Source organism: Scatophagus argus, chromosome 17 (assembly GCF_020382885.2).
Source record: "Scatophagus argus isolate fScaArg1 chromosome 17, fScaArg1.pri, whole genome shotgun sequence".
NCBI lineage: Eukaryota > Metazoa > Chordata > Actinopteri > Scatophagidae > Scatophagus > Scatophagus argus.
Genome location: NC_058509.1, coordinates 9,768,130 through 9,793,882, shown reverse-complemented (window position 1 = coordinate 9,793,882; position 25,753 = coordinate 9,768,130). Strand labels below are relative to the sequence as shown.

Sequence of the window (25,753 nt, the reverse complement as noted above, 5' to 3'; positions counted from 1 at the left end):
GAAGTTATTCCTTCAGCGCTTTTCTTCCCCTGACGGTACAGAGTAGAGAGTCTATGCTTTGTTATAATAATATAAGCCACAGGGTCGCTTGCTTTAAATCCAACACTTTCTGTTGTTGTCAATCAGGCAGTCTCCAAGACTATTATTCTGTCAGGTGTGCAATCTTATCTCATTCATCGTGGCTGACTTCAAAATCACCTGTTAGCAGGAATATTTTTTTTCTTTGTGCGGGGAAAAAAGAATTCAAGTGTGCGAGACTTTTTAAACCTCTGAAACAGTCTCTTGAAAAACTATTCATTTCTTATCAGTTGCTTCAGAGGTCCACTCCTCTTGTAGTGACCGAACTCAGATTTGGATGTTACAGTATCGAATGACAGCAAGGAAGACTTAGGCAGGTGCTTGACACGCAGTGAATGGAGCCTGTATGGGCTGCTCATTACAGAAGGACATCTGCTGCCGTCCGGCCCCCAGACTCCGCCCCTAGCTCCACACTGATGCTTTGATGCCCTGTCAGTGTGTGTGTGTGTGTGTGTGTGTGTGTGTGTGTGTGTGTGTGAGTGTGTGAGAGACATCAGCGGCAGAACAAAACACCACACAGGCATGCACCCACGCTCACAAACACACTCACTCACACACACACACACACACACACACACACCTGCCACCTCCAGTAGACAGAATATAAAGTGGGAGTGAGAATAAAAATACCAGTAAAAGGTTTATGGCTGCTGGTTTGCAACACAAAAAAATTAAGCATAAAAATTTAAAGCATTGTGTGCTGTATTGTGTGTGTGTGTGTGTGTGTGTGTGTGTGTGTGTGCATGTGGTGATTTTGTGGCAGAGAAAAACATCACATCAGCCATTTTAATCTGCTGTACACTCTGTAGAGTGTGATTATTTGTAAATCATATTTTCCAGCTTGTGATTTCAAAACCTGCTTCATTTTGAATGCATTCAAAACATCACACATGTTGTTTTATTCCAGTTTCCAAGAACTTTTGTCTAAGACTGAGAGGGAGCAGGAAAATTACTCTATATATTATATACACTATATTTTTTTACTGATGGAATCCATCTTAAAAATTCACTCATGATGTAAACACTTTCTGTTAAAAATAAATAAATAAATAAATTTAGGCCGGCCAGAATGAACAGCTTACTGTACTCAAAGCGACAACTTCTATTTTAAAATGATTAATGTGGAAAAGCATGGCAAAGTTCCTTTTAACAGCTAATTATAAATGACTGAAATGGCATTTGCGTTAAAAGATGAGGGGGCGTGCTCATTAAGAGACCTCAGCGCCCTTTACAGGGTGGCACTATTTACACTTCTCTGTTGACTGTCACCGTCTATTACAGGACTAATGGGCAAGTTGCTGTTGTCAAGACCGAAGGGAGAGAAATGAGGAAGAGAGTGCATAAACTTAGTTCATAAATCGATGCAAATGACAAAGAACGAGCGACTTTTACCAGTTGATGCTGTTAGAGAAGACACATGGGAAGTATGTGGAAACAGAGAGAATGAATTACACAGAGAGAAAGCGAGAAAACGAGAAACATAAAGAGTGTGTGGGTGTGTGTGTGTGTGTAAACATCATAGGGAACTTGAAAGCTGCTGGTATCATGTGACAGCCTCTTAACCCTCAAAGTTCAGGAAATTCATCACAGTTAAGCCATGCTTGCAGTTGGTAACATGTGCGCAATGAATCTGGTCACGCCCGCAACCTCACACACACACACACACACACATACACACACACACACGTAGCAACAGCAGCAGCCTTTGATATAAACTCACATATAGACACCAACAGGCTCACCGTTCTACACCAATACTAGATTCATGGCTCTTAAGCTCTTTGACGCCCCATTGACTCACAAACAGGATTACACACACATAAACACCAGTCTCACCTTTTCTTTGCAGGCCCATCCTCACAGTACTTGCTGCCATCCAGGCCCTGAGAGCGCAAGGACCCATCTTCTTTATGGCTGCCCTTTGACCCAGAGCCATTCAGCTGCCCATTGGCTAGGAGAGAAGCACCTGAGGAGAGAAGCACCGAAAGGGTTACCGGCAAATAATTTTACTGACTGCAGAGTCTGCTATGGTCCTTTGTGGATGTTTTATGATCCAGGGCAGCTTAATAGTGCATAGCTCAAGTCTTGATGGAACAAACTATGTTTTCATATGACAGTGTTAATAAAGCTTTCTGTTTTTGATTTGATGCAGTGGCATGGGCCTGACGTCAGAGCTAATACATTTCCTTGGATAAGATTATGGTGGGTCTGCTTTTATCTGACAATGCACAGGACACAGAAAACAAAAGAAAGCAAAAGAGAAGTTAATAAACACAGAGAGGACACAATTTACCCAAGAATCTCAGACAAATACACAGAGATCCTGAGCCGAAAGCATCCGCAGTCAATGCGAGAACAATGACACGCTGTGTATGCAGCAAAAGCCCATCACATCACATACTGTCACAAGCTTTGCAGCATCATGGAGGCTGGTTTAGGAGTCAAGAGAGAAAGTTACTTATTCATATTTCTGTCCACATTTTTCTTGCTGAATGCAACTACTCTTCTCTGCTGCCATACATGATATGTGCCCTCTGACAAAGGATTAAATTATAGCAAAACAAAACAAACCAAAGGCAGTGAGCGAAGTGAACAGATATTGCTGGACGTGACATTCTTAGTAAGCCAAATTGACAGAGTCCTAATTAAATATTTAGCAAGCAAGTCAGACAAACAAAATAAGCCCCCAGACAGATTCTTAAATCAAAAGCAACAACAGGCACTTAGAATTCAAATTAGGTCAAACAGAGGAGTGGAAGTCAATGGTAATTAAGGGGGACAACCAAATTAAACAGATATTGCAAAGCTTGATTTCCTCATGGGCAGTTCTTGCAATTCTTGGAATGTGTCTCACAGAAGTGACTGATTCAACAAAAGTGTGTGCAAACTTATCAGGCAAACAATCGAGGAAGTTCAAAGCTTTCCAAGGCTTATTACAAAAAGAAGAATGCTGGAGCTGCCAAGCAGACCGACTGGAGACGGAGGGGCAATCGCATGTTTAAAACTGCTCTGCTGTTGCCAGGCTGAAATACCACTCTGCACAGCTGAATGCTTAAGATTTATATCAGTGTGTGAGTAATGCAGCTATCAAACACTTGACACTGACAATGATTATTCACATTTTATCCGTTTTGACAAGTATTCATGCCTGACTGGACTTCGGTGGGAATGTTGTTGTTAAATTATTCACGTTCATTTTGCAAAAACAAATGATGACTCACTTAACATCCAAGCTGTAGGTGGTTTGCTTAACCAAGAGCGTTGCTGTCACAAACCTTTCACCTGGTATGTTAATTTCTCATTGGCTAAGGAGAGCCTTTGTTTATTGCACAAGCAGTGAAAATTCCATTTGACTGATGCTTTGGAGGGATATGTCACTCAACCTGCACCGCAAACTCTTAATAGTGGGTGTCAAAAAGAAAATAAATTAAGATAATAACGACAGTGGAGCATGGGTCAGGATAAGAGCCAACTTGAATGATATCCTCTTAGAGAGGAGGCTACTGTTGAACAAGCCCAGGCACTGTGTCACCTGAGGAAGATGGCACAGGCAGGGGAGTAGAAAGATCAAATGACAGTGTAGGAGACAGGATGAAGATGAGCAGTTGTGCAGCAGGTAAAAAAGCGTTTTCAAACGTATGATTTAACTGAGATTTATAAATGTGCTTTGGGCTGAATGAGCACACACACAGAGTGACTTTCTCTTTATTGCACAGAACACACAGGCTTGTTGGTTTTCCCTCACACACGCAGGGCAGGTCAGTACCTGAAAGAGGAGGTACAGTCATCAGACACACATCGCTGCGGTCAGAGAGTTAACAAGCGCCGGCGTGATGAGTAAGCTTGTTGCATTGCTGTCAATGCTTTATGTTGGCGTTGGAGAGTCTGTAAGTCTATAGGACAGGATGAATCACTTCCTTGCAATGTCTTGGTTAGCACGAAGGTCTTACATCCGTATGTCTTTAATCAATGAAGAGTTTCACTCTGAACACTTTGAAGTTTCCCCTTTCAAGGTAAAGCAGAGGCCAAATGGAAACAAAAAAAAAAAAACTTGTGTGAAAGTTTTTGTACTCTACTCTATACTTATTTTTCTACTTTTGCATAGATTTTTTAGATATTTTTCAGCATTTAATTTGTGACCATGAATATGATGTGTGGGAACTGATAAAAGTTAAGGAAGTACAAAGAATTTTATCAGAACCCAGTGAAAGTTGCACCAGAAGAGAAAAAAAATGAAATAGCTCATTAACTTTAATTGTAATCAGAAAATGAGTGATGCGTGATGTCCCCACAGAACGCAAACAAACAGGCAGAGGCCCAGCTCTCCGCCCCTTCTTCTTCGCTTCTCTGCTCCCTCCCGTCCATTCCTCCAAAGACTTGTTTGACATATGCTGGTTGCACATGAGTGCCCATCTGAAGGGTAGAGCTGGGAATCTTGGGAAGGCAGAGGGCCGGGGACGAGCGAAGGTGGAGGACAGAGGCATGGGATGGGATGGCGCAGAGGTGGAAAGAAATGCTAGTGTGTCATTCCAATAGCTCCGATGGTGTGGGGGTGATCTAATCAGATTTATGCGTGCTTAACTAAGCCCATCGCCTTGCTATGTTCACCTCAAAGAAGTCTCAAGGGAGCAGGAGGGAGTGAGCAGAGGTACATAGCGTAACATGGCATATCAGAGGGCTGAGAGGAGCCTATTAGAGTGAATCACAGTAATAAGTGGAACTATAGCAGAGTAGTCATGCCATAAGAACAAATCACTGGGGGGGGCAGAGGGTGCCTCGTAATAGGTTCTTGATTACACTGAAAAACACAGGCTGAATGTGAAAATGACTGTGATGCCATACTTTGGGGTCTGGGAACAACATAGGAGCTGTGAATATAGCTTTGATCAAAAGCTTTTTTTTGTTGTTTCTTGGTTAGCAGATGTATGGTAGCAATCTGACTTTTGAATTCCTTCCCACAAATCCTCATAAATTCTGTACAATTTGTAGTCTAAATTCTAATGTTATACATGACTACAATCGCTCTTTCCCTCTTGTAAACAAGGGCACTAAAAACTCTATTTCATGCACTTTGCTCAAGAAATCCTCTGTGCCTGTATACAATTAAAACTGCGGGATAATATAAAAAGAAACAATGGGCAGTTTTATTTTTGGGAAACTCCCCGTAGTATCCATTCCCAGGCGTTTTTTTCAGAGTAGAAGCAGATACTAAAAATGCCTGCCTGGCGAGAGGGTTTCAAATGGCTCCAAATGCATTGCTCTTCCTTCCAAAATTGGACGTAACAGCACTGCATGACACTTACCACAAGCCAGAACAAAAGCATACAGCAATGTGCAGTTCAGAAACATGGCATCTGCTTTGTGAAATTCAAGGCTGTAAATCTAAAGCTTCAAAGAGAAAGATGAGGTATTGTAAAGGCTTGAGCTTTTGTGTACAAAGAGCGTGCAAGGACAGAATAGATTACCAAAACTCTGCCTCTTTGGGCTTCTGTGATTCTCTTATTCCCCACCTCCCCACCGTATCCTTTTCTCTGCTGTTACTCAAGACAGAGAATGGAGGGGCCCACACAGTGCTGTTGCTGCCACTCTGGCCGTGCAATGGGCTGACGGCATGGGAAATACAGAAAGACAGCAGAGTGACAGCAGAGCGAGTGCTGGAGGAAAAGGGGACGGCGTGCAATAAAACGAGTAGGGACGGCAGGTCCTGAGACGTCCAGACAGACTGGGAGAAAGAGAGGTAGCAGTCAGAGAAAGGGGCAAACAGGGAGCCCTCTCTTCAGCTCACATTGGTTTTTTGGCAAGCTGCCAGCTCCTTCATCAATAGCACTCAGGGAAATGGAGAGGGAGAAAAGGAAAGGATGGGGAGATGAGAGTTATGGACGAGTATAGCGGAGGGAGATGACGAGCTAAGGAGGCACAGAAGAAGATGCAGCTTCGGCGATGCTGCGATGGGAAAGGTAAGGTGAAAAAAAGATGGAGGAAAAGGACAGAACGGTGGAAATGGATGAAAAAATGAAATAAGAGAGAGGGAAGGCTTGGGTGACAGACACTATAAGTAGTTAAAACAGATGGAGGAATGACAAAGAGGAAAACTGGGAGATGGAGAGAAAAATGGAGCCAGAGAGGGATGGAGGAAATGAGGGGGGAGAAAGAGGCTATGGTGAGGAGGACGGGGGTGTGGAGATACATAATCGAGGAGATTGAGCAGCGGGAGGGAGAAAGGAGACAGGCGCTTGTGGAGAGGACTGTAACCAGAGTCCTATTGATGTGTAATAAAACCCTGCATCCGGGGAGAGACAACAGGAAGGACGGTCGGATGGAGGGAGATGGGGATGAGAATAGGAGAGGAAGAAGAAGAAGAAGAATGTGGCTGTGATGGAGTGGGACAAGGGAACAAGCAGAAGCCAGGACGCAGGAGGGCATAATGTCATTTGTTAAATAATGCAGGCAGGGAGTGGGAGAAGCAGGAAGTGTGATGGACATGGAGATGGATGGCTGCCAAAAGAAAGAGGTAAAATGGCTGGGGAGATGGCATAATTGCTGGCTATGGGCAGGGAGAAGGCTGGGTGGGTAAAAAGACAGACTGACACACACAGACACACATACAGCTGACTGACGGACTGCCACACCCCCTTTAAAACAGATAGCCACTGCTGCCGCATGATGAAGCAGGAGGGAAGGGGAGGTTGGGGATGAATGGATGTATGTGGGAAGCCCCCCTCGCCGGGCATCAGTCTGGGGAGGGGGGTAAATGATGTTTCATGAGGGCTTAATTCAGGTATTGCTTCAGCCTTCAGTCAGATGACAGCTATTTTCCAAAATGGTGGATGCTTATGTCAAAATATACTGAAGAGACCACAGGATCAGATCCTGTGTGTCAGTTTCAACTAACAATTTCTTAAGCATTATTTCAAAAATAATAAACAATAATAAAAAGAATTGTTAGTTGCGGACTTACTCTTAATTATTTTTTGCAAAATATAAAAAATGACATTATAAGATACTGAAAAATGCTCATCATATTTTTCCATGCAAAATTCTAAATTACTGAATTTGAAATGATGAAATCTAACTCACATTCAAGAAGCTGAAACCAGAAAACGTTTTGCTTAAGCAATTGTACAATAAAATTTCTTAACTTTCTGACAAACAATCCATTAACTGACTAATCATTTAGATTAGTCAGTTACCCATCCATGACCCATCCATATAATCCATCATCCTTCTTTAACTTTATCAATTACCTATCTAATGATCATGTGCATGCACGCTTTGGCGCTCCAAAATGGCTGATAGTTTCACAATAATGCCTGTGTGAGGCTGAAAAGTGTGGCACATGTCTGGCTCCAACATAAGCCCAGACCCTCTAACCCATAGTCCTCTAAAACAGCAGGGGCTGCCCATTCAGGATGTAGCACACGCTGAGTGTGATCCTCCAAAATGGCTGACAGATTCACCATCACGTCTATGTGAGACGGGAAACTGTGCCACTCGTACAACCTCCAAAGCCTTGCTAACCCACGGTGCTCTAAAACAGCAGGGCCTGTCTATTCAGCCCGGCTCCCTTTTGTGTCAGCGCGGGCTGCTGTCGTTACCCCCGGCACGACGGGCCGCCGACGCTTTCTAATGAGTCATTTTTATTCAGGCGATAAGGTCAGCTACCCGCGGCGGCTTAAAAGGCCCCGAGGAGCTCTGGAGTGGCAGCTATGAGATGCCAGACAGACACACTGAGATACACTAGCTACAGGGAGGGGGGCTCTTGGCACAGACGCAAAGAGGAGAAATGAAGGCGTGGAAAAATATATAATAAAGAAAACATGAGAAAAATCTGGAAATAAAAAAAAAAAAACGGCAGGTATAAAAGATAAGCTACATTTCAAAAGAGACTTCCCTCCTGTCTGTCTGCCTGTCTGTCTACTTTCCCGCCTGGCTGGATGACTTTCCTTTCTTTTCGGTGTCTGGGTTGTGTTAATGTCAGCTGAGAATAGCTTCTGAGGCACGTGTGAAGTTCAAATCTCCGCTGTTGGCTGGCTGAGGGCTTTTTTGTGTGGGAGCACCAGTGTCAAACAAAGACATGGTGGCTTGGTTAAAAACAAGCTGTTCATTCCCCGCACCCCCACCCCCACTCCACGTTCTCACTCTTCTTGTGTTTTACAGGTTTACATGGCACTACTGTTACTGTGGCCAGGTCCCACCTGGAAGCTAACTAAGCACCTTCAGCTGTTTTAATCTGTACACCAAGGTGAGTCTAAGTGTCCAAGCTGAAAAAGAATAACACTTTTACATGTTTTTCTCATGTGTCACGTGTCTCACTTTGGTAGATGTCATCAGATTCCTTTTGATTGATGCATAAACGAGATTTGAAAGTGAATAGGAAATACTTTCAGTTCAAGGGTTCCTTTAAGAATGTGACACTGAACGTGCACAGCAAAAGACTACAGCCCACTGCCCACTGACACTCAACAAAATGCAAAGTAGAGTCCTTGATCATCTGGTCTCATTGTATTCTCTCCATTTTAAGTGAAATCAGGTTCCGTCGTCAAAAAGAAAAGCTTAGCCTTCACATACAAACAGACTAATAAAACCGTCGACTACAATTAAATGAAAGAAGAGCTAGACTGAGACGCTAATGTCAGCCAAGCCAGATTAAATTGGCAACGCCGACGTTCACGCCACAAAATGCTAGTGCTGCACTTTCTTTTCTTCTTTCATTTTGGCAAATCAGAGTGAAAGTTTTCAACATGTCAAATTACTACATTTCAAGATATCCTTTAATTGCTGTAGGCCTGTTTACAGCACACTGTAAGAGATATGATTCATTTATTCCATTTAAAGTCTTTGCAAAGTTCTCATTTTGGCTAAACACAGATTGCCAAGCACTGTATGGCTGACAAATATGTCATGCATTCAGTCTAAACTGATGTCCACTTTGGGGAAAAAGAAAAAGTTAAATTAAACCTTAGACTGGCGTGCAGCATGTTGAAACTTCTGATTTAACTTGATGTGGCAGAATTTTATATTCTAACTTGTTTTTGTATTCCAGTGGTTTGAACAAATCTGGAAGTGAATGAGGTCAGTTTACAATGTTTTGTTATTTACCAGGTGGTACTGAATACACAAAATTATCAAAATACCACACTGGGGTGAAGCTGGCAGCTATCTGTATCAGTAAAAATACACAAGTGGGAGGACGGGATACACGGTGGGACATGGATACGAACTTACCATTGGAGTTTGTGGTTCCGTCATCCAGCTGCCGTTTCTGTGCACTCCTAAACTCCTTTAGAGAGAGGTAAAGCACCTTCCGCATAACCCGCTCCTCCGACCATGGAATCCCATCACTGTCATCCTGTGGAAACATCCAAAGAAAGAGAATGGATCAGTCGCTACTAACTACTGTCACAGGCAGAACCCGTAATTATCATGTTATATTTGGAAAAATCAAAGCCGTCAGACTAACAACATACAATCCACACAGGCTGCAGCTTTGCGACTTGGACTGTTGTTTGTGATTAGCTTTTGTCTTTGTATCTGCTCTCAGACAACAGCATGACCATAAAGGCATGACTTACAGGCCAGTTGTGTCGAGGGGCCTGGAACAAAATCTTAAAAGTCAGCAGAGCCTGTCCATTTTCATCATCTACAGCCAATTAGGAGTTACTCTGTCGCTTGAAAAAAATAATTATTTACATCAAAAACTGCATCCAAGTAGCACTTTAGCCATCTGAGGAATGTGGAATTGATTTTTTTTTTTATTATTATTTTCTAGTATTTGCATTCCATGTGGAAATGCATGAAAAGTTATGACAGCTTGAGTAAAAAGAAACAGACAACAAAGTTTTTGTAGAACAGGGAATCTCCTTACATATTGTTCCGGTTGCCATTTCTCGCAACATCGTGACATTAGCATGACACAAAATTAGCATAACATAGCATTAGCTTGCAGCAGGACACAGGGCAACAACATTAGCATTAGAATGCACGAAGGACTGCATCTCCACCACAATGCCATGATAGCAGAGCGTTATGGTGATGAATAGGTAGGAAGCAAATGAAAAAAGCATCATGGGACCGCGAGTTCATGTGGTGCTAATCTCTCCCAAGGAGACCGAGACAGAAGATGTTATTGTCGAAGAGGTCATCAGAAGTCACACACACACACACACACCACGTCCTTTTCCAAGACATGGCCATGTTTTTCCCTGCCAGTTTCAATCGAAGCAACAAACACACAATAGCAGAATGTGAAGCCCGTCAAAGCTGCAATTTATTCCAAACACTTTGTTGCACATACTGAGAATTTTAATAGCTTAATAGAAAAACATTTCACTACAACAAGCATTATTAAAAGGGTCTTTAGTGAGTGTCCAACAGCAAATCCCACCCCCACCCCCCCACACACACACACACACACCCACCCACCTTGCTCCCTTATACTCATTGCTCTGGCAGCTGTGTTTGATGTCGAACAACACTAATGACTAAAGGAAATGAGATTAGGACATGAGCAACAACAAAGAGGTATTAATAAATAATGGAAACTGGAAATAGCTTTTTCTCTAGTCAAGTCATGGGGTGAGTGGATTTCAGCTGTTAAGTTTGAGAAGAAAAAAAAACACGCTTTGTCTGCGAAAAGCTTAATGTATGCTAATTATTTGAATTTAAAAAAAAAAAAGAAAGAAGAAGAAATGTTTCTGATCCTGTCGGCTCATCCCAGCGAGTGCACTTCCTTCCGTCTGAGTCAAACATACTGCATGAAGCAGACGTGAGAGGCAGCGCGTGTGGGAGCATCCAGTTTGACTCAGATCATTTGAGTTGGCTCGGCTAAGTGGCTGGTGGGCATCACGGTGACATCAGCGCAGGCGGTATTAAAAACTCTCCACTTCACACGAAAATAAATCACTCTGAGATGTTTTATCGCTGTTGTAAAGGCAAGATAACAGTCACAGCATTCCATTAAGAAGAGCTCTTAAATATATACGTTTAAAAACGGAAGAATTCAGACGACTGTGGCTGGCGTAACACAGAAGCTGAGTCTGTGTGTCGGCCTGTCTGACTTTGTGAAAGGGAGAAAGTTAATCTCATCCTAATATTATGCAGCCTCCCACAGTCAGTGAATAAAATGCTACTGAAATGACTGCTGCTCACAAATGCCCTTTGAGTGCCGTGCAACCCTGGGTTCAGTATGCTCTATTCACACTCATTCAAACACACAGGGTACCAGAGATGTTGCGATGGATAAAAACCTGCCTTCTGATCAGCGCAGCTTATAACCGACGGCTAATTATAGCAGCAATGACAACAGAGTGAGTGCAAATGTGAATGTGGTTGCTTCAAAGTTTAGGAGTTCAGGACGCTAAGTTGCATTTCATAGTTCACCATTTAAAGTCAGATCAACTTTATGCCACTGCTTCCTGTCGTGACACTACTACTGTGTAGTAGTGAATTCAACTTCATTCAAATTTAGCAGAGTAATTTTTAGTGGATTAATTAAAATCCACAAGTTGGTTCACGGCACACCAGGTTGCATGAAGAAATTGGCTAATATGGTTTATTATTATCGTCTCCATGTGTTTGAAAACTTTCCGTAATTAGAACAAAACTAAAACGGCCTCATTCACTCACTTGATTCATTTCACAACTCATAATATTTTTTGACAGTATTGACAACACCTAAAATTTTGCTTGTTTATCATGCTTTCGTGGGGTTTTTGTGTGTGCGTGTGTGTGTTTGTCTTCAGCAGATAAAAATAAGCTTTTGCAGAGCATTGTTTTGATTTCCTGGGTCTGCTCAGGGGCCTTGGAGATGAGGCCTCAGCTGGAGGCAGGGGGGGGGGCAAGATTAAAAGCTGGGTGTCTCCACATGATGGAGCTGATGGGTGACAGCCAGTCACATCTTTCTGCATACAGTGCACATGCTGGCACGTACACGTACACACACACACACACATACACTTGTGAGTAGACCATTCAGTGCACTGATGGTTTGCAGCCTCTGACAGAGGTTGATGGGGTGTGTTTTGTGTGTAGTGTGCAGCCCCTCATTACACTGTCGCACACCAGCGCGTGCGTGAATGTGCGTGTGCGCACACATACACACCAGAAAGAAAGGTAGTGGTGAAAGTATTCAATTATGCCATTTTCTCCTGTAGTTAATGTCATCTAATCCATTCTATGTGTGTGTATGTGTGTGTGTGTGTGTGTGTGGGGTGTGTGTGTGTGTGTGTGTGTGTGTGTAAAAGCCTGCCAGGTAAGCACCAATTACCTAGACAGCTCACTGGCACTCTTTCCCTCCTGGTGTGTCACAAGGCCAAATGTACAGTGACACACACATAGCACTGGCAGTATCTCATGGCTGCAAACACTCTCACACATAAAGCTTGTGTGTGCTGAGACACACTCACAGCTGTACTGAGCGGGGAGAAAAACCTTCCCTACAAAACCTGACCTTAGTTCATCTGCATTTCTTTTTCACTCACTTTCTCTCTGGTTTTCTCACAGTCGTTGGCAGCGTGCCACAGATGTTTCCTGTGCTGTGTAAACATAGCAACAACAACAACAAAAAAAAAAAAAGCTGAGTGACTTTTCATCAGCTGTGGGCGGGGGTGTTAAAGCTCAGCTCTATTACAACTGCTGTACCTTGAAAGCTCACTAATACTTCATAACTTCAGACCATCGGGTAAATGGGTTTTCACAACCTTTGCTGAGCGGTAGGTTAACTGTTTGCCTGTCTGGAGAACTGGTTTGTTTCAGGCCCAGGCTGCTTCCACTGGATTTTCAGTCACAAAAGCCAGCTCCTGCCTGTGTTGGCGCGTTTTCCAAAATAAAGAAGTGATGGACTGCAATAGCATGCAAACTCTCTCCTAATACGTTCACACTGCCCGCCACAGGGTGTGTAGAGCATGACAGAGGAAGGGAAACTCAAATGAGCAATAAAACCAAATTGTGTTGCATCTCCATTTCTCAGTCAGACACTGTACTGTGTGTGTGTGTGTGTGTGTGTGTGTGTGTGTGTGTGTGTGTGTGTGCGTGTGTGTGTGTGTGTGTGTGAGGTATTGCCAGAGCTCTTTAGAGACAGCTCTTACACAGAGCAATGCCAGCAGAGCGCAAGCTGGCACTGACACACACATCCACACCCCGACCAGCTCCCATCAGACTGGTGGAATTCCACTAATGAGCGCAGGGACCTGTGTGTGTGTGTGTGTGTGTGTGTGTGTGTGTGTGTGTAACCAAGTGATGGAGTCAGGAACATGTGTGCCTGCTGTCACCCGGCAACCAACCCCAATCCCATCTCTGGAATATGCAGGTAATCCGACCTGCAAAAATATGCAAAACCTTTCAGGTGTCCATAGGGATGCTGTGCTTGAAAAGTACGCCTTCCTCTCTCATTTGGACTCCCTGTCTCACACACACACACACACACACACACACACACACACCAGCTGCACACCAGGCAGTGCTTGATAGCAGAAGTATAGCAACATAACACCTTTCACGCTGGGCTTCTTTGAACACGTTACCCCAATAAACTTCTCCAAATGACTAAATCCAAGAGGAGGAAATTTAACTTGAGACACACCAGAGATGCTAATTCTGACATTCCTGACATTATTCTGAAGCACAACAGTCATCTCCAGCTAGTCTGGGTTTATTTTTTAACTTAACCAGAATTTTTTTTGCTCTAAAATTATACTAAGATTGTACTGAAATAAGCACATTTATTTTTATGAGTGTCAAAAAAGATCAAGGGAATAAATACCCCACCCCCAGCTAGAAGGACATTTATGAACAACACAAGTGAACAAATAACTGAATTTTGAAAACAGTTCCAGGAATTGAGCAAACATCAAATTAAAAGAAAAAAAGCTTGCAGTTTTTTGCCAAAGAGAAAGAGTCAAGAGTCTGAGCAGGATTAATCTATCACTGCATCTGTCTCTGTTCCATCTAACTGGATGAAAAGTGGAGCTGGTTCCACTTCATAACCCCGGCCTTACTCAACAATCTTCTCTGTGCGGCAGGCAAATCCAATAACTGAGCGAGTTGATGAGGGAACAAGTGGATTGCACTGGCCATGTGTAATAGTGGATGCTACTGTAACAGGCACATGGATGTAGTATTAGATACGGGAGCAGTAGCAGCTGGTCAGTCCACCACTTAGCCCCCCCCCCAAAAAAAGTAGACCTCGTTAAGACTTTCTGAAGTTTACTTTTAAATATCTGAAATATATATGAATCATTTTGACGAGATGGTGGCTATTAACAGGTATAATCTACAATAAGTATGTAGATTAAAAATGTTCTATACTGTCTGAAGTTAGCAACAGCTCACGTTTCCAGCATGGAGCACAACAATCTTCGCCCATCTGCTCTCGCTCTAAGCTGTACCTGTGCAGTTCGCTCGTCTCCAGCACGAGAGATAGGAGCTTGTTGGGGCCTACTTTTTCGTGGTGCATCTGACATAAAATATGTCAGAATGAAAAATACTCTCATAGTGGCAGTGTTTCTCAGCAGCACTGGGCTTTGTCAACTTCAGACAGTAGCTATAAAAGGGCTAAATGTTTTGTTTTGTACAATATTTTTAATTGCAATAGTGCTTCAGATCTATCAGTCACATTTGTTTCTTCATATATTTGCATACCCCACTGCAGATGTGCAGTGTGTGTGTCCATTTTTTTCAGTGGGAAACGCGCACGGTGCCTTTAAGAGAGTCGCAGAGCCTCTGTGTTGTGCTCTGGGTCTGTGTGTACGAGTGTGACAGAAAGCCAACGCTAACGTCAGCTCTGCAGCTCAGACATGCCAGTGCTGACTGTACAGGAGAGGGGGAAAGCACCGATCAAAAAACCAGAATGAAATCAGTTTTCTTATGTTTGACTGCAAAGGTTGCAGTTTTTATTCATTAACTAACTATCCAATATATCGATTTTATAACGTCCAACACTAATACTACACAAACTCACGCATTCACATTTCTTTTGAGAGTCGAATAAAACATTCAAGTGAAAGCATGTATGCATAAACGCACATGGGAATCTGCATATACGTACATTTGTGTGTGTGTGTATGTGCGCGCGCGTGCTCACTAGCAGTTCTAAAAATAGCGCTGCGCCGCTGCCGACTGTGTGGATGTCACGGCAGAGGAATGTGGGCCACACGCCAGCTGCGATCTGCTCTTCAAAAAGGGCCCGAAAACTGTTATTCCAACACACATTTCGCTTTTGAAGAGGGACGGAGAGATGGATGGACGGATGGATGGGGAAGAAATGTTATTTTAACAAAGCTTGGGTTACTGTATCCAGTAGTCAGGACAGTCTTTACCCTACTGCTTTTCCCTTCCCTTTCTCCTTCCATATCTTGATCTTTCTTTTCCAGTCTTTCACCAACACGTGGGCCCCAGATGACTGGCTGCAGGGATATGGCTGCTCAGGGTTCGCATGCGGTGCAGATGACGGCGATAACAATTATTTCATTCCCAAATACATCACTCTAACCTTTCTTAGGGTCATGAACACACCATTTGCAGATTAAAAACATTGAAGGCATGTTGATTACGACCCTGTGGAGAAACAAAAACAACTGCAAAGCATTGAAGAAATCCCAGACAAGAGCAGCAAGAGGTCCTAATTATACTACCACAATAATGGAGGGCTCTTCAAAGCAATCTTGTGAGTGAAATATGCAAATGCAAATAAGAGTATCTCGGCAGCGTGTCTGAGAAGATGTGACTCATTAAAAAACTTTGACTGGAAATTTGGAAACTGACAGTAAAGCCCACTACCCACTTGATGTAAATGTTGGTTATTGTTTCCCTCAAAAGCACCTGGGCACCAACTGACAGCATGTGACAAATGCCTTTTAGCAGTTCTAACAGCGTGATTTGCAAATAGCCGGGGCGGTCGCTAAAACCAGGCTGACATTTTCTCAAGCGTGAAGCACGTGTTTGTTCCGAAAAAACTCACATTCCAATCCTAACTACATCCTGGTCCTGATGTCCCTTATGGCTTCAAGGAGACCGGATGCTTAGCTCAGCTTGGAGCTCAGAGAATAGGCAAATGGAACAAGGTTGTGGGGTTGCCAGGGAGAAGAGGCCCTATATAATCGCTTCATTACACCACAAGCTCACTGCATTGGAATGTGTGTCTGCGTGTGTGCGTAGCCACAGGGCCTTCCCTTTAAGATAGCCATGCTGGGATAGCCCCAGCGTTTAGACTAAAGGGCTCCAGTGCATTTAATTCTGCAAGAGAGGAGAAGATGAGATGAATGCTACCAGGGCTGAAGGTACCTCCTGCAATCGTGTAAACGACTTAAACCACAGTTTTTCCATAAACAGAAATGCCACTCAACAAAGCATTCTTGAGGAACAATATAAAAGAACAATAAAAAAAAATAACCTCACAGAGGTTTACTGAAAAAGAGCCATTCATAAACAGCTGACATGCAACCAGGGAATAAATAAAATATGTCCACATTCCCCTCTATTTCCTTCCTATACCTTCACATGCAGAGATAAAGGTTTCTCCCTCAGAATAATGCCGTCAGTTTGCAGCTTGGGCGAGATGGTCTCTCCCGCTGAGCTCAGTGTCATACACACACACACACACACACACACACACACACACACACACACACAAACCACCTGCGTCTGAACTGTCAGTCACATCAGCTGTCTGCATTTGCACACTCATGTACGCACACACAGTCTGAACCTACCTGAGCATACCTAAGCATACCCAGCGCCATTCAGCCCTGTCGAGCATATGACGCTATCAGGCTGGTAAAAAAAAAAAAAAAAAAAAAAGTAGAGCAGAGAGAGACAAACAAACAGAGAGACAGACAGACAGAGAGAGAGACAGACAGACAGAGAGCTTTTAAATACAGACTGTGACCGAGTTTATTTTGACTGAAAGAAAAAAATGTCACAGTGCTTTGAAGAGCCTGTGTGTTTGTGTGTGCGTGCGCGCATGAGAGCAGGAGACTCAAATGGCTGCATAATAAAAGGTTTAAATTGACTGGGTTGCCCACCCACACTGGCTATGTGACCAACTGACCCCCTGTTCTGACCCTTAACCCTAAAACAAACACACACACATACACATACTCTGGTGGAAACCTCCACCAAAAATAAATTCTCCAACCAGTCAAGTTGTACTTCATGAATTTGTTTAGTATTGTTTGCTGACAAGGTGCGATTTTAGACAAATGAAGGAAAAGCTGCTCAGTTGTCAGGTTGAAAACCCCAGTGGTCTGACCTTTCTCTCAAACGAACATCCCTGGACCGGCCCATCACCAAAATGTAATCAGTTGATTAGTTAGGCCATCTTAGACACGCGTTTATAACAGTCAATATTAATTTTTGTTGGCAAAAACTTGAAAACCAACTGAAAGAAAGATAAAAAAAAAAAAAAAAAAGAAACCCAGAATAATCAGGAGATGTATAAACCGCTCACTAATCCGTACAACTGGTTTGTTTATCACATTCCTGGAACGCTGACTGTTATAGCAGGATTGACAGATTATAAAACAGAACGGGGAAGGAGTTTAGCTTCCGGTCTCAGTGCATACATGGCACACAGCACCAGAGGAGCATTAAGAGTCGGGGCTCAAAGCAACTGTTTTCTGTTCGTTCGGTGTCATGACGCCAAGACAGGGCGGCGGAATTGTTGTTGGGGGAATTTTAAGTGTCTCTCAGAAAGTGTAATGTTAAAGCTACGCCGTGATATCAGCTTTGCTGCGGCGTCTCTGTCAGTTTCACAGCCCTGTTGCCATGGTTTTTAGGGCTCAGTTGAGGAAAATTCGTCATATTCTTAAGTTACGTTTGGCAGGCTGAGAGTGTGGACTATTCATGCAGAGGACTGGGCCACGTCTGGTCGTACAATACACAAAAATACAGGTCTTACTGTAGAAATGTGTGTTAAAACCTAGTATAAAGCTATTCTTGTGTGTGTGTGTGTGTGTGTGTGCACGTGATGTGACAGGTTGCATAACAAATGGCTCTCATTCAATAATAACAGCCTCATTCAACACCCTTGCCCTCCAACTCTGTCACAATATCATTTTCACTTTGGCTACTTGCCGGTAAGCAGACATTTGACTCAATCCCCCGCACTGCGGGCAAACGCACACCAACGCGGTCTCACAAGCTGCGTTCACGTGGGCCGCGAGTTCTGATCGACGTGCCGTCATTTATCACAGTCGTGGCGGCGATCGCTCCTACACCTCCCTGCTATTCCCTCGGGAGGCCTTGGAAGACCCCGCTGCTGATCCCGCTTAACGGAGCTGCACTTCTAGTTTTCTCTCCCCCACACACAGAAATGCGAGATACAACTTCTAACATCAACAGCAATAGTTTATTTACTTAGATTCATACGGTCAAAAGAATATGCTCCTCATGTGACACCATGTGTCTCTGGAGATTATGAAAATCCTTTCACGTCGCAAACACAAAGTCCCATCAGGTCACTTATCATTTAGACTGATGTAAAATTGTAATCCTATATGTCCAAATGTACTGTGTAAAACCTCACAATGTGTAAGAAATATCTGCGCTGCCAAGTTATTTTGTAGCTCTTTGTACGTATTTATTTATATGATGAAAACATATTTTGTCAAGCAAACTGCCCGCAGCTGTGGCAGTGCTAATGGACAATCCTTTAAGCAATTTTCTGTTGTTATTATAGTAGTAGTTATTATCAAACTAACTACTATGGGCATGCAGGGGTTGATGTCACTTTTTAGTTCATGTAATAAAACAAAGATGCATTTATTTCATATAACAGCAGTGATATGTTACAAGACATTAGGCTACAGCTCTTCCTGCCTTGTACTGAAATGTGAGGAATGACTTCTAACATCCAAGTATTTCCTTCGCGATTAATTAAGTTCTATCTTATCTTATCTTATATTGGCCTTTAAATGCAGCAGTGCTTGACACATCCTCTTGAATTTAAGGAGTGTTGGTTCAATCATGAGAAACATCTTAAAATGTTATGAGACCCAACATAATGTGATAAATACTTAATGAAGAGGTGTGTGTGCATACATCCACACACACTGTTTTACAGCATATGCTAGCTATGTAACAGTGTTTAAACAAGTCGTGCCACTGAACTGAAGCCCTCCCACTCCCACAAACACGAAGAGGGGACAGGAAGGCAGAAACAGGAAACCAAGTAACCTCATTAGCCTCGTCCGTTGTCTGACAGGAACACCCTGCAGGCTGGCAGGCTTATACACGTGTACAGAGAACCACTGGCCTCTGGTCAGTTTATACAGCATCTGTCTGCTGCTACTACAGGGAGATGCCATTTGTATGGAAGCAAGCTGGTGCGAGAACGACGCCTGAGGGGGTCTTCTAGAGAGCCTCCCTGTTAGCCTTGGACAGTCAGACTCATCAAAAAGACTGCAGGATTACATCTGGATTCCAGTTAGGTAAGGCTGTAAACAATCAGACAGGAAGAAGCACACAAGCACCATCACACACGCGCACACAGGCACCCCTGCACAACAACAACAACTCACAGCCTGAGGCTTTAGACTCATTTACCCTTGCAGAACTTTGCACAAGCTCAGACAAGCTGCTTTACTAGAAGGACTCATTAATTCCCCTTTCCACAACCAGGACATAAAAAGATATTGAGCGTGTGAAAAAGGCCACCACTTGCCCGCACAAGTGAGGAGCTAAATGGCTGCGTATTGCAAGACACGAGTTAGATAACGCAAATGAGGACATCTGTGAAAAAAAGAAGCCACTTCAGAAGCATCCTGCGCTCTGCGTAGGGATGCCTAAAATGTTGTCTGTGAGGATGTCTCTGTTTAATCGCAGCAAACGCAGAGGAAAAGAAAAACAGATGGGCTCCTCCACCTCCCCATGTCATCTCTCCCACCCTACTTGCGTTGCTTTCAACCAAAACCGGTTCAACCTGTGTACGGTCATTTTTAAGATACACTGAATGGCCAAGTCTGTTGATTTGAGTGCGATTAAATCTTTGGAAGATCAATAAAGGCTCTCTAGTAGTAGTCTTGGCCTCTTTTTGTGGCTGCAAAAAATGTCCCCCCAACTCTCTCCCACGTGCACACTTTTCCTACACAAACAATTTTCCCCAATCTGATCTACTTGGGCCTGCATTGTAACAATTTACAAAAGCAGCTATGTGGGTAATATAAGCCACATTTACTTTAAACGCTAGCAAGGTTTTGTTTGGGACCCAGGATTTCCTTTTTTAAGCAATGTCACACACTGCCAGTGCTTTAGTGGTTTTGACAGCAGTTTCAAGGGCCTTAGGCTCAATCAATACAAAAATCACCTTAACGTGTTTTAAACTAAATTATAATAAACACACTTTATGGTTTTGGAGGGATAAAACATGGGATAAAATGTCCTACTTTTTCCTAATAAACAGAAAACAAAACAGAGAATAAATAATGTTTAAAATGTTTTTTGGATCTTGCTGGGTGTTGGCCTGTCGTCTATGTTACATCCTTATGCTCTCAGTCTGACACAAAGCACCACAGACATAACATATTGATGAAATGTTATGTTAGGTGTGTGTACATTGGATCCTCTGCAACCCTCTCAGTAACACTTACCATAACTGTATTATAGGAGATACAATAATACAGCATGAGACTGTGGTTTAATGCAAACACATGTGAGGCTAATTACACAGCAGTAAAAGAAAACAGCCTTGACAGAGTGACGTCGTCAAGAAAAGTGTAAGAAGCAAATGGAAGGCTCTTAAAGCACCACTCCATTACTGGATCCTCCACTCCCTCTTTGTCTCACATAAGACAGCCAATGCACTGTCCACTTTTGTTTATTGAGATGGATGATCAGCCTCCAGTGGCCAGGATCCATACATTCACACTGAATCATATATACATGCATACACACACACACATACACAAAGGTTTAATAGGAGTCTAACAGGAAAAAGGCAGTGTAGACGGGAAAACAGAAGACAGAAGAGAAGACAGAAGAGCACAGTGGCTCCTGTGTGGCCGCTCTGGGCCTGGTGCCGATTGGCAGTGGTTGGCATCACCCCCTCTGCAGCTGGTGGCAATATTAACCCGCTTACTGGCAGACGGCTGGTGGGGGCACACGGGCAACAGCTAGCCGGGCTGGAGGTGCGGTAGCGCGCTGTGTATCTGTGTGTGTGTGTGTGTCCCGAGATGCCCTCTGTTGGCCCTGATGTGTGTGCACACTTGTTTTAAGGGTAAGTCTGACTCTTTGTGCATGCAACTATTCACACATGCATTGGGTGAGTGTGTGCGTGTGTGTGAGTCTGCATGCAGCTGCTTGCAGTGGTAGATGGCGTGAGGATAAACACCATAAACAAACCAAACCGAGCCGTGATGAGAACATGACAAAATATTGGCTCCTGCTCCTAAATCCCATTTGAAAATACAGTGAGAAGCCCAGGCCTGTGGACAACCTTGGACTGGAATAGAACTACTAAAAGTTCAGGCTCTCGAGCTCTCCCCAATCCAGAGTAATGTGTTTTTCACAACTGAACTGACAGCTCTGTGTGACTGCAGGCTGCATATGGATTGTATCAAACAGGGATGTGAAAATATGTCTTTAATACATAGAAAACAGTGTCATTGACAAGATTCCTGTCTGGTAACTCAACAAAAGTAAATGTGTCTCTGACAGCTCTAACATTTGCACAGCAAGATAAAAAGTGAAATTAAATTTAGTATGCTCGACTCTTCTTGGGAAAATACTGTGTGAATGATAATGTGTTTTGGCCTGACATCAATGCATCAGTGATGCAATTAATGTAATAACACTGGAAAAAAAAAATCTATGCTAGGTCAAAGCAAAGAGACCCATTTTCCATTAGAGTGACTGGGGCTGATGACAGCAACAGCAGAGTAGCTTGTACAGACCATGTAAGGTCAAGTCTCTCTCTGGCTGACAATCTCACTAACAAGCACGTCACAACACAACTGTCTTTCTGCACTGTACACACACACACACACACACACAGGTATACCCACACATATATAGGCTGCCTCTGAAGGACTTAAAAGCTTACACTATACAAGTGCTTGCCTGGATCATTATAGGCAGACTGTGTACTGTTCTGTGCACATACACACATAGCCGGGGCCAAGAAGTGCATATCCATCCCTTCTCCTCATAGCTGTTTCTGACGAGGCAGGCAACCCCATCAGCGTGCACATCTGAATGCATGTGCATGTGCATGTACAATTTGTGGGTTGCTAATTATATGCCTTCAAATGTAGCTTACATATGAATAAAAAAAAAAATCATCTGAGTCAAAGAAGCATGAGCCAGGAAACCGAACCTCCTCCATGTCATCATTTTCAACTGCCACCGCCTTCAAAATGCAGCTCATCCTGCAAGAAAGCTGAATGTCTGCACCCAGGAACATAATACAAACTAGACTAATTCAGAATATATGTCAAGTGTTTGTTGAAAAGAACGGGTACTCGGAAGCTGAAATATTTTTGATGACAAGCAATTAACAAAATTTTTTTTCGCATAACTTGCCAGTCAAATGAGACCATTCCAACAAAGCAATAATTAGGTAACATAACTATTATTTCATAGACAACATGATTATTTCCCAGTCTCCCATTGCTTAACAGGAGCAAAAATTAATCAAACTGTTGTGAAGAAGCCACAAATATCACTTGGGTGACAAGTTAATTACCCAGTTTAACAAAGCAAATAATTACCCTCCGGCTCTGGGTCTACTGAACTATTTTCCTTATGGAAATGAGACTCCATGTGCACACAGAGACTTGCTTTGCATGGTGGGGAGCTGACGTCAGCAGAGTTGTTCAGAGAAGAGCTATGTGAAGGCTCTGGGGTGGGTCAATAGTTAAGGCCTGTTATTACTTTGTTGTCTCTCCTGGTCATTGAGGTAATTCAATATCAAAGGAGAGAGGGGAGGGTGTGTGTGTGTGTGTGTGTGTGTGTGTGTGTGCACCTCGTAAAGCTCTTTTGTTTCGTCTGGCTCAGCCTTTGAGGAATGTGAGATACGTGTTTCTCACCTCATCTTAAACGTGCCAGTGTGCACATGTCATTTATCTTGAGCAAACACATTCACGCACACAAGAGTATACACACATGCAATGAAAAGTCTACCATTATAATCCCAAGCCTACATGTGCTGGCACTGGTCATAAACTACAGGGGCCACAGAAAACATATGTCAGACATGGCACACTTGTCGGGAGCCAAAACGGCTTTCATATAGGTGCAAACACTTCACAATGTAAGCCATGTATACATAGACACAGAGAGTGTTTTGTTCTGTTTTGTGGCCTCTGCAATCTCAGATACATAACAGTGAGTTTTTCCTTAGAAACAACAAAAACCAGCCTATGTCTTCTTAGTTATAAGTTGTATGGAAATAATTCAGCAAGTGGGCTAAGGTGTACCAGAGCCAAAAAAAAAAAAAATCTCATGAACTAAGTACTGACAAAATTACCAAAAACAGCCAATAAAGTTCAGTGAAACTCCAAGGAATCTCTAATATGAACATTGAGAGGTAAAAATATGTAAGCACGCACACAGACACATGTACACACAAACACCTAAAATCTTTTTATTTACTGCACCATTTAAAAGGCTAAGCTTGTCCACAGGCAAAGTGCTAGACAAGTTCTCTGTAATAAATCCATAACCGTCCATGGGGTAATGGAAAATGCAACCTTTACAGCACAACCTCTTATTCACGGTCCCTCTTGTTGCTTCACTCTCTTTATTTCAGACCAGATGCATTCTGTTTATTTACCCCGACACCATGGCCCAATTTAGCTCAAATGAGGGAAATTAAATCAGGCCTTGTGAAATCGCTACACTTCCCAGCCCTCGTTTCGTCCATTAAATTGTCATTGTTGGCCAACCATTTACGAGACACAGCAAAACAAATGTAACGTTCAAGGAGCGGAGCAGAAAGCCAGAGGACGTGGCGGAAATTGCAGCACACTGGGCGGGAGGTGGGGTACATGGGCTAAATTAGAAATCATTTGTTGAAACATTCAGTGAGATGGATCACAGAGTTTTTAGCTGTAAAAGTGGGTCAAGCAGGTATAGAGTGCAAACGGGGAAAACTTTAATGTGGACCGAGAGGGGAGGAAATGGGAAACGTAAGAACGCAGCTGTATTTATGTTTTATAATACATAAAGGTGCATGTATACATTGAAAAACACAAATAATATGAGGAAAATACTGATTAACACACACATACAATAACAAAAAAAAACACAAACAGAAACAAAACCAGCTAATTTTTTAGGCAACATACGGTTAAATCTCCACGTCGACCTGATGTCCTGTGCCTTTCCACACAGAAGTCCAGCTAAAGGTCAACGGTCGGGGGCAAGCAGGTGGCCGGAAAGGGTCAAAGTTGACCTCCCAGATGACACATCAGTGGGTGTGTGTAAGCCACTCTGCTCAAAGGACCCGTCAATCACAGTCACTTATTCACTATGCCTCCATCTCTGCTGGCCTCAGGGATCCAGCTTGCTATTTCTCTCCAGCCTCTTTACCCCCAACCAGAGCCAGATAAGGGCCTCTTTACATGACAAAGTGCTGTGGAAGACCCAGGCAGAGAAAAGAAAGAGGTTCCTTTCAGTTGCCGGTGGGGAGCAAATCCTCTGCCCACAAGAGGTTATGGTCACATGGTTCTAATTTAAAACTCAAAGGTGAAATGGGAACTTCGGCTTCCCTGGCCCTACATCATATCAAGTATCTTGCACCACCTTGATCTCAAATTAAAGTTAAGCTGCCATGGCCATGATGTCCCAGATCGCTGCTTTTAATCTTTAAAGCTTTGAAAATAATGTCCTAAAAGCTATTCTTTCATTTCTTTCCTTTCCAGCCAGTCACGACATAATAAGCACTCTTTTAAAGTCAGACTTTGTCACTGGAACAGCAAGCATTCTGCACACTAGAAACCAATTAGACAGGGCTGTTCTGAATGCTAAAACTCAGAGCCACTCTTCGGCATGTGTTACAACTTTAGCTCGCAGCTGTAAGCTCACTCACCTCACTCTGAACCTCACCCTTGCTAATGATGTGCAACGTGCTAAAGTTATCGCTGTTTAAAAGAAACAAGAGGACAGAAGTAAACCATTTCCCTTTTGTCTCCAAATGAGCGCAGAATCAGAGAGATGTTTTGGCAAGTGAAAGTGAACGTTTCTGAAAGAGAGAAACATGATGTGTAAAGGGGGAAGCCTGGTTTCCATGGCTTACAAAAACTGGCAGACAAGCAAGGCGTCTGTTATGAGCAGAATTTGAGAGAGGGGAAAAAAAGAGAAATATTAGTACAGGGAAGACAGAGGATTTAGGGTTTGATTTTGTTTTGAGTCTGAGTTGGAGAAACTCCCGATCAAGCCATCTGCCCGTGTGAAAGGAATCGGAGGAGTCAAGACAATTTCTGCCAGCCAAAGGAAAAAAAAGAAAAGAGAAAAAGAAGGGGTGCCACCGGGGAGTTGGTAGGAGGAAGGGAGGGAGGGAGGGAGGACAGGTAGGCATTGTGTCTCGAGTTCCCCTTTCTATTCATTCACCCTGGTTCGTTTTTGGCCTCTTGGGGGGAGGGTAACTGAAGAGGGTGTTAGAAATGTCTTGCCGCTTGGAAGCTGTCATCTGCAGATTGAGGGAAGTTTAAGTTTAGCATGTTAAAGCAGAGTGCAGCACATT

General features: G+C 43.2%; 1 protein-coding gene across 2 annotated transcripts in view; it reads right to left on the bottom strand.

Annotated features, from left to right (window-relative positions):
• The window catches only part of jarid2b (jumonji, AT rich interactive domain 2b), a 103,138-nt gene that overhangs the window by 44,952 nt on the left and 32,433 nt on the right, over positions 1-25,753 (bottom strand). For both annotated transcript variants that reach the window (XM_046416676.1, XM_046416677.1), the window contains exons 2-3: positions 9,304-9,427; positions 1,915-2,044 (exon numbers count right to left, since the gene is read on the bottom strand). In XM_046416676.1, the coding sequence (XP_046272632.1) occupies positions 1,915-2,044; positions 9,304-9,427 (254 nt within the window). The remainder of the gene's footprint in view (positions 1-1,914; positions 2,045-9,303; positions 9,428-25,753) is intronic.